This window comes from Erythranthe guttata, chromosome 10, assembly GCF_056151865.1.
Source record: "Erythranthe guttata isolate IM_541 chromosome 10, IM_541, whole genome shotgun sequence".
Taxonomy (NCBI): Eukaryota; Viridiplantae; Streptophyta; class Magnoliopsida; order Lamiales; family Phrymaceae; genus Erythranthe; species Erythranthe guttata.
The window spans coordinates 14,588,527-14,598,768 of NC_142542.1; the positions used below are offsets into that span (position 1 = coordinate 14,588,527).

The 10,242-nt window shown below is 35.6% G+C and overlaps 1 protein-coding gene across 1 annotated transcript; it reads left to right on the forward strand.

The window, feature by feature from the left end:
* The first annotated feature begins 5,597 nt into the window (after nucleotides 1–5,597).
* Nucleotides 5,598–7,592, forward strand: LOC148767639 (putative disease resistance protein At3g14460). The gene is made up of 2 exons (XM_088824808.1): nucleotides 5,598–5,729; nucleotides 5,809–7,592. The coding sequence occupies exons 1-2, from the start codon at nucleotides 5,622–5,624 to the stop codon at nucleotides 7,525–7,527; spliced, it is 1,827 nt and encodes a 608-aa protein (XP_088680934.1). The 5' UTR covers nucleotides 5,598–5,621; the 3' UTR covers nucleotides 7,528–7,592.
* The last annotated feature ends 2,650 nt before the right edge of the window (nucleotides 7,593–10,242 follow it).

Consider the following 10,242-nt stretch of genomic DNA (forward strand, 5'->3'; position numbering starts at 1 on the left):
TCATTGTACTTGTTGAGCAGCTTCAGATTCTTGAAGTTTGTATGCCCTAGTTTCTGGTGCCACAGCTCTACTTCACTTACTCTTGAACTCTTGCATGAGATGGTGTCACCTGTTTGATAGCAATTATCCATTGATCTGGAACCTGTAAGTACACAATGATTTTGATTATCAAACACAGAACAACAGTATTTATCAAATTCTACACGTAGATCATCATCACACAATTGACTGATACTAATGAGATTTGACCCCAATCCTTCAACATGTAAAACATTTGAGAGTTTTGGAAGCCCCTCAATACTGAGTGTTCCACGTCCAACCACTTTGCCTTTAGCTCCTCCTCCATAGGTTACACGTCCTCCATTAAGTGTGTGGTAGTTTGATAGAAATTCCTTTGTTCCAGTCATGTGCCTAGAGCATCCACTATCAAAGTACCATGAACCTGAAATGTTAGCATTTAAAGAGGTGTATACTGCTTTGCACAAAAATTTACCTTTGGGAGTCCATATTTTACACTCCTTTTTGGTAGATTCTACCTTTTTCTTTGAAGTGTTCCTTGAAGTGTTGTGGCTTATTTTATACAACATTTTGTCACTGCTGAGTTTTTCACAAAATGGACGAATGTGTCCTGGTGAGAAACAGTAATGACAAACATAACCTCTTATTCTGGAATCTGGAGTGGTGACTGTGGACTTCCTGCAATCCTTTCTGTTTGCACCCTTCTCTTTTACAAAGACAATTTCTTTCTTCTTAACTGGCTTCATTTGTTTTTTGAACCCTAGCCCTTCATGTTTGTAGTGCTTTTCCATTGACACAATCTCTTCGAGCTTAGTTGTGCCAGTGTTCATCCTCTTGATTGCTAGAGTTGCCTTTTTGAGTTCTTCTTTCACTTTTGCCAGTTCAAGATCCTTCTTGGTGATTCCAACCTCCAAATGTGTGATTGTTTCTTTGAGGGAGGAATTTTCCTTGTTGGCTGCATCTAGAGCTTGAGTCTTATTCTCCAAGATTCTGATCAGCTTTTTACACATTTCTTCATCATCACTGACTGCTTCATTACTGGATTCTGCTGCATTTACAGAAATAGAGTTTAAACATGTATATTGATCAGTATTTAACTCACAAATTGAAAGTGTTTCAGAAAGTGTTGCAGCATCCAGGGAGACTCCTTGGGATTCTGTTTCAGTGGAACTTCCAGTAAGATATCTGACAGAAAGAGCTTGTTTAGAGGATTGCTGTTCCTCTGTCTGTTCAGGTTGTTCTTCCTCCTCATCACTGACAGCACAAATCAAACTCATTCCTCTCCTTCTCAAGGTATTTGCACATTCATTAGCATAATGTCCAAATCCTGAACAGGCCCTGCATTTAATATGATCCAAGTTAGGTGGTTCAGAATTTGAACGAATAAAAGAAGAATTTTTTAAATTGTTTTGAGAAGGTGTTTGAGGAAATGTTCTCTGTGGAATAGATCTGTTCCGGGGCTGAGTTTGTCGATTTTGTGGAGACCCTTCTGAGAATAACTGCCTGGGCTTGATTCCACTTCGTCTGAACGCCCTATTGAATTTCTGAATCTGAAATGCCACATTATTGAGGCATTCTTCTGCATCATCATCATATTCCGGAGCAACATCTTCCTTCTCTAATTCTGCCTGGAGTGCATTTGAGATAGCCTTTCCTTTCTCCTTTCTTTGATCTTCGAAGTTCATCTCTCTGGACTTGAGACTTCCTATTAATTCGTCCAGCCGTAGAGATGATGTATCTTTAGCCTCCTCAATAGCAGTAACCGTCATGCTGAACCTTTCTGGAAGAGTTCTCAATACCTTATTCACTAGTGTCTCGTTGCTCAAAGGACCACCTAAGGATTGAAATTCATTAGCCAAGTCAATCAGCTTCTCATTGTACTGAGAAATTGTTTCAGTTTCCTCCATTCTCAGTCTCTCAAATTTGGAAGAGAGTAATCTGAGCTTGGTTCTTTTGACACTATCTGATCCCTCACAATGTAGCTGAAGAATTTCCCAAGCATCCTTTGCAGAAGTGCATACAGAGATTAATTTAAACATTGTTAAATCTACTGAATTGAAAATTGCATTTAACGCCTTTGAGTTTTGGTTAGCATTTGATAGATCGTCTGGTGTCCACCGTAATTCTGGAGTTGGAAAAACATCTCCGTCCACATCTGTGATAGTTGGTGGCTTCCATCCAGTGAGAATAGATCTCCATGCTCTCTCATCAATGGCTTTGATGTACGCCCTCATCTTGACTTTCCAGTAGGTGTAGTTCGTGCCATCAAGTACAGGAGGTCGCATAGAAGCAGTCATCTGAGTATCCATCACGAATTCGTTTCTGTAAAGAAAATAGGAACAAACACTTAGTATACGTCAAGTGTTGGCTCTTGATGCCAATTGAAAGAATTTATGGTCCCGAATTCGTATTATACAGAGATGTTATCTAAAATGTTATGACACTTGAGACAACATGCAGCGGAAATATAACTATTAAAAGACAATGCTCAGAATTAAAAATGTTCACAAGTAAAGACTTGTGAACTTGTCCTTTACAGGACGAAAAATATATTAAAATCAGTATTCCAAGAATACAAACAGAAGAGTGCGAAAACTTCTTCCTTATGAGTGAATCTTTTTCAAGATCACTCTTACAACCAAATCTAGATACTAAAAGAAAGATATCAAAAATTCTAGATTTCAAAGAATGTACTTATAAATAGTACGTACAACAGATCCTAGAAAACACACTAAAATTTCTCGAGATTAAAACTTCAGCTCTATTTTTTGTTTCCTCGAAATCTGTAATAATCTTGAGTCTTGAGTTTGGTATTTATAGACTTGCCAAGCTTCCACTCTTCAGCCCATGATCTGCAAGAAAACCAACCACAAGAGCACTCAAGATAATGGGTTAGTGGGTTAGTTAGGAGGTTAAGATAAATCCCATAATTAAATCCACTAAGCACTACTTAACCCTACTAAGCCCACTAACTAAGATTTAGTTTAGAAGTTAAGAAAAGTTAAAAACACATTGTGAAATTAATTCACGTGTTTCAGAGTAGATTTTTTCTTCAATCCTATGTTGTAATAAAAGCATAAACGAAGTACTTGTCCGGTGAGGGTCCATTTTTTAGAGTCAAATCCCGAGGACTTGTTCGAGTGGTACATGTGCCGACCTCAGGCATGTATGCTTCCCTCTGTATGTGATATCAACTGCATTCGGCTCCTATGCTGACATACGCACTTCTTTCATAGCCATACAACCTTCCCTCACATGATCTATACATCTGTAATAGGTTATGCACATTCAGAAACATAGTTTTTTTCAGAAAAAAATATTTAACGATCATTTCTTAACATGTGTGTGTAAAAACCTTAAAAGACACGTGTATTATTTTGAAAGGGAGAGACCGTAGTATATTGAGCACAAAGAAGTAGATTAGATCAAGTAGCATGCATACATATTCGTCACCTTGTGAGAAGGGGAGCAAATATATATTCTCGGCCGTACTTCCTCCAACTGTATCCATCGTCGAATTCTTCGGATGGTGCCTTAGGTCTCACTGTCACCCGTGCGCTGCAAAGAGACCCGAACAAAATATATGCTAATCGATGAAAATTTCGAAGAGTGAAGAACAACCACCTTGGATTTTATACATTTATGATAAACTTTTTTTAGTAAAAATATTAATCACCTTTCGTCTGATGAGGGTGACACAACGTTGTACTTACATTGTCCTTGTGGAGCAAATAGTTTAAGAAGGGATAGAGCCTCCTCGTACGAGACCAACTTACTCTCTAAAACACTATCTCCGATTTTGGAAGAAGATTCTTTTAGATGTTTCACTTTTTCTTTCCCTTTGGTAATCTCGTTTACGAGTTTCTTGTATTCCTCTGACGAAGAAGATACGCTCGCCATTCTTATACCTGTCACGACATTGAAAGATTCAAACATATTTTTATATGTTCAAAGAAATAGAGAAGATCACAATGTTTGCAACTGAATTAGCTATTTTCGACAATTTAGAAAGAGTCATGTAGATCCGACACCACATATTTAAACTTTAGACCAATCTTCATTAAAAATAGATTATTACTATTAGGGTCAGATTACGAAACCCCCTCCTCATGTTTGGATAATTACAACCAACCCCCAACTATGAATCTTCTTACACGGTCATCATTTATGGTGTCAAATTCAAATTCAACAGAATCTTTTAGATTCCGAGAAATGTTCTCTGGTTTGTACTCGTTTTGTGCAAAAATATAGTTTCTAATAATGCACCACAATCTGATATTTATAAGCCAAGAGACACATCTTATGATCATCTAGTTTCAAAATGTGGAGCTTGAATGGGGTAAAACAGGGTGGGTTTTTCGCACTTTGCACGCTTGAATTACACCCTATTGGCACTTTGCACCCATAAATTGCAAATTGGCAGATTGCACCCTTTAAACATAAATTGTTTGGCACTTTGCACCCCAAATCACTTTTGGCTTAGAAAAATTACTTGCAACTTGCTGAAAATCTGGAAAATGGACAAATTTGTAATTCTCTAATTATCTATCTTCTTCCACCAATTCTTAATCATCGTTCTACCATTTTTATCCTTCGTCATTTTAATAAAAAAAAAAAAAAAAACCTAAATTCTTCTTAGCCATTTCTAATTGCCATAATATGTAAATTTTGAACTAAAACTCAAGAATGGTCGTAATACATAGACAAGAGTTCGATACCACACCTTCAGAAGATCAAGTTTTATTCCATGGTAACGCTATTTTCTAATCATTTTTCAGATCCATACTATTCAATGGGAGCACAAAATTCCTCCCATCATGAAACTAATAGGCACCACCTCCTTGCCAACAAATAAACCTCCCAATAGCCTTATTGTGTCATTTGACTGATTTATCACTGAAAGAAATGTCTAAAAAGATATTAGGAGTTTTTGATCAAAGGGATGAAAGATAAAAATGGTGGAAGGGTGATTAACAATTGGGAGAAGAGGATAGATAACAAGAAAATTATGAATTTGCCAATCTTCCAGGTTTTCGAGCAAGTTGCAGGTAAGTTTTCTAAGCCAAAAGTGATTTGGGGTGCAAAGTGGCAAACAAGCTATGTTTAAATGGTGCATTATGCTAATTTTGTAATTTAAGGGTGCAAAGTGCTAAAATGGTGTAATCCAAGGGTGCAAAGTGCAAAAAACCCGGTAAAACAGGTACAAATTGGAGAATAATGTAAAATTATTGTTGTGATTACCTAAATATGACCCATTATTATAATGATTGTTGTTAAAAACAGAGTATTTTGTTTGTTGAAAAAAAGAGATGGGTAGAGTATAATATTGTCCAAGAATGATGGGAGCTAACCGATTGGCTAACATGTCATATCTGAAACACCAACTGACCGGAGAAGAAGGAACGGGCAATGAGATCTACGAAGTGGTCGATCGGGTGACGGGCGTGAAATACTTTTTGAAGGAATTCCGCCGCGGCGGCGGCGGAATTGAGATTCTGATGAAATTGGAACATCCGAACCTCTTGAAATGTGTCGAGGTTATCGAAATCAAGGGGAAGATCTATCTTCTGTTCGAGCTGTTGTATAGGTTTCTCTCTTCTTGTATGAAGACACACAAAGATGATGAATCAAAAAATAGATGGGCAGTCGAGAAACTTCTTTGCCATCCATTTTTGAATCAGCTTTCTGCCACCACTTCATTCAACCAAAAGGTCCCTACATAATTTTTTATTAATTTTTTTTTTTTTAAATCTGTTGTATATATGTATAGTTTTTGGTTAACCTTTGCAGATGAAGTTACCTGCTGCTATAAAACATGAAGCATCTCCCTCTGAAGAAACTACAGAACAAATTAATCTTAGAGCAAAAAGACGAAAAGCTTACGAAGAACATGGCATAGAAGAAGACGACATTGAAAGTTCGCAAGTTCCGTTAATAGATTACTGGAACTGTATTCGGCATCTTGCCCTATTTCTTCCGGATTACGGATTTTCAAAAGATAAATTGGTACAAATGTGGATTGCCGAAGAATGCATCAAACTCGAAGTGACGAAACGAATGGAGGACGTGGGTAATTTGTGCTTCGACTTTTTGCTTCATCAAAATATCATCGTACCTGCAAAGCCAACTGCTGCTTATCTTTCCCATTACCAAGTCAACGACAAATCCAAAATTGCTAGGCTCATTATCCAACGAGGCGATTACGTAAGAATCCGAGATGGTAATGAGTTGGATACGACCAACCAAGAAATCCTACACTTAACATGGGACTGTCGTAAACATGACCACGCTTTAGTTGATGATGCTCTTACAAAATTCAAGAAACTTCGCACACTCTTAGTTGTCAATCTCTGTATTCCGAGGAATAAAATGTGCAATTTAAGGTTTCCCCACTTGAAGCTCTTAAAAACATTGGATCTGAGCTCGAGCAACATAACACACGTACCGTGTTCCATCGAGTATTTGGATTCTTTGAGATTCCTAGACATCTCCAACACTCCCATCGATCAATTGCCTCAGTCGATCGATCTTCTTCTTTCTCTTCAGACATTAAGATTGAGGGACTGCCCTGGAATTCACGAACTGCCACGGGGATTCGGGTCTTTGATTAATCTTCGCCACCTGGACCTCCAGATTTTTGGCCAGCTGAGGGTCATGCCTAGTGGGATGGGAAACTTAACCAAACTCCAAACATTAGATGCGTTCATCGTGGGGGAAACCGACGATGGGTGCGGAATAACGGAGCTGAAAAACATGAACGAGATCGCCGGGTCGTTCTCTATCCTAAAGCTTCATAATGTATCTAACGCGGAAGAAGCAAAGGCAGCTGCATTGTGCGATAAGAAACGCATAGATAATCTGTACTTGTATTGGGGTAGTGTCGAAAACCCCGATGCAACCGACATCTTAGAATGTCTGCAGCCTCATTTTAACCTTAAAGTTTTAGACATTTCAGATTATTGTGGTTCGAAGCTTCCGAGCTGGATAACCAATCCATCTTTTGTCGATCTTTCCACAATATTCCTCTTAAGATGCATAAATTGCGACACGTTGCCCTCGTTTGGCGAACTGCCGTCTCTTAAGAGCCTCGATCTTGTGGAGATGACAAGTGTGAGGGATATTAATTCCCTATTCTGCAGAAAGTCCGAAACTCGTGTTAAAGTTGCATTTCCGAAGCTAGAGAAATTGAGTATCGACGACATGCCGAACCTTGTGGAATGGTCTGGAATGGAGGATGGTGATTTCCCATGCCTCAAAGATGTTACGATTGGATCATGTCCGGAACTTACGGTTCTTCCGTCTCTGTTGCATCTCCGCTCACTCGAATCATTGGAAATAAACGACTGCGAAAAGATGATTTCTTTGCCTGAATTGCCGGCTTCGGTTCAAGATCTCAGGGTACGTTGCTGCCCTAAAATGAGTAAGCGGTTGTACTACAAGGATGGAAGACGAGAGATTGCACATGTAAACAACATTTGGATTGATCTTGAAAAATTATCTTTACATTAAAAAGTTTGTGTCTGAATTATATTTTTACATTGCTTTCTACTTCTCTGGTTCTGGTTAACTAGCAAGTTTCACGTGTCTTATTATTTTATTTATTTATTTATTTTTCCATGGATTACTTAGATTTTGCATTTGTTTAGTTATATTTTTTTTCAAATAATATATAATTTAAGGTAAATTTCAAACCCCCTGAATGTAGGCCAAATTACAATAAATACCCCCACCTATCCGTAATTACTAAAATACCCCCAATGTTTGTTTCCGTCTTGCACCAACCTCCTTACGGTGTCTGATTCCTCATAAAATATTTTTGAGTCTAGGCAATATTTTCCGAAAAATGTCAATTGTACTCCTGCAGACGTGGAATTTCTTTTTAAGGGTCAAAATTACTCTCTAGTAAAAAAGCTTTCGTGAAAAATCACATCATAAGGGGGTTGGTGTACTATATATTGGAACAAATGTCGAGGGAATTTTGGTAATTACGGATATTTGGGGTACTTTTTGTAATTTAGCCTAAGTCCAGGTGATTTTCATAATTTACCCTATAATTTATATGCATGAGAGTCATGACTATATTTAGTGTAAATTACACCTACACCCTTAAGGTATACTAAAATAACTTTAAGGTCCCTCTAAAATTGATAATTACAGCCGCACCCCTAAATTAATTACCGGAGCCAAAATTTCATGTCCTGGGGACCGATATGCACTATATTTTTTTTCCGCGGGGGCATTAATGCTACCATGATGAAAAATTATAAATCTTTCTTATATAAAGTAATAAGGATTTAAGAAATGTTCGGGAAGTCATGTCACATCTTAGCTCTCTATGTTGTCTCCACCACCGCCTGAAAATAATAGTCCGGTAGAACCTTAACGGAATAACTTATCCAATGTATTATTCCGTTAGTGTTTCGAACAATGTTTCAGGGGGTGATTGTAATTACCAATACCACAGAGACCTTAAAGTTATTTTAACATACTTCAAGGGTGTAGGTGTAATTTATCCTTATATTTATTTAATTTCTTTGGGTAAATTACACCAACAACCCCTGAGTTATGCTTAAATAACTTTAAGGTCCATGTGGTATCGATAATTACACTCACTCCCTGAAACATAGTTAGAAACTCTAATGGGATAATGCATTGGATACGTTATTCCGATACAGTTCTAAGGGACTACGACTTTTAGCTAGTGGTGGAGACAACATAGAGTTAGGGGTGACATGGCTCCCCAACATTTCTTAAATCACTTATAACTCTTTGTTGTCTCCAAACTTTCTGAAACTAATAGACCATTAGAATTCTATCGGAATAAAATATCAAATGCATTATCCAATTATTGCTTCTAACTATGTTTTAGGGGGTGAGTGTAATTATCGTTACCACAGGGACCTTAAAGTTATTTAAGCATACCTCAGAGGTGTGGATGTAATTTACCCAATTTTTTTCTTAGCAACTTTTGTTTTCTTCTTAGCAACTGTTTCTTTTTGTTTCTTAATGCTGAGAACTGAGAACTTCTTCTTAGCAATTTATGTTATATGCTACTTGAAACTATGTTTATTTTATTGTACTGTCTCTTTGCATAAATTAATTGTATGATATTGTATATAATAGACCGTCAAAATATATAACAAATTTTGAAATTTCATATCTACGGGGCATTACGTATGCGCGGTGCAACTCCCCTAGTATATATATATATATATATATATATATATATATATATATATATATATATATATATATATATATATATATATATATATATATATGTATATATATACACATTATTCTTACTACTTTAGTTGATAATTTACAATATTTAAGATTTAATTGCTTAAAATATCACATTATTAATTGTTTTATAAATAAATAAATTATATATGATTAATTTTATATAAAATAAGTTTCTAGTTATTGTGTAATATGAATGATCAAATAAAATATTTCAATCATATTGAATATAAAAATGTAAATGTTTGCTCACTAATACAATATTTGTATGGGTTCTTCTACACGTTAATGGTTAAAATGATCTTGTTTCTCTTAAACGCTTATATATGTTGATAATAGAATATTTCAAGATATGAATAAATTATTAAGTTTAAATTAAATTATTCGTAGTTAACTCAAAAATATATTATTTTATACATTATGTATAAAATTCTACAAAAATGTACATTAATATACAATGTTAATATATATATTTCAAATTTCAAATAATAAATAAGTTTGATTATAAAATAAAAGAATGGACAAATGGATAATATTAAGTTTAGCGAATTAATTGCATGATCCATGTTAATTGTTTTAATATTTAATGCACTAAAGATTCAGCAGTTGATTAACTTGATTCGATGATAAGCTAGTATGGGCATTTTTAATACATTTAAAATTAACATCATTATACATCATTTCAATAATATATTTTAATAATTTTAAAATCACGAGACATACCAAAAAAAACATCATCATACATATATCTCATAAAATAAAATAAAATAAAAAGAAAAAGAAAAAGAAAAAATGCAATGTAGTTAGGGGTGTCGGAATGCAATTTTGGAATTCCACAGATTCCGATTAAAAAATATCCGAATTTAGAACCGTACATTTTTGGCACGGAATTGGAATTTTATATAAAACTACCAAAAAATTCGATTCCCGACGACTTTAGTTACAAATATTTTGATTATTTTTCGAAATATATAATATAAT

Excerpts from the sequence above, each read along its gene's own strand:
- LOC148767639 (XM_088824808.1), top strand. The coding sequence starts at position 5,622 with ATGAAGACACACAAAGATGATGAATCAAAAAATAGATGGGCAGTCGAG. Across the intron at positions 5,730-5,808 it reads CCACTTCATTCAACCAAAAG|ATGAAGTTACCTGCTGCTAT; the intron begins GTCCCTACATAA and ends TAACCTTTGCAG.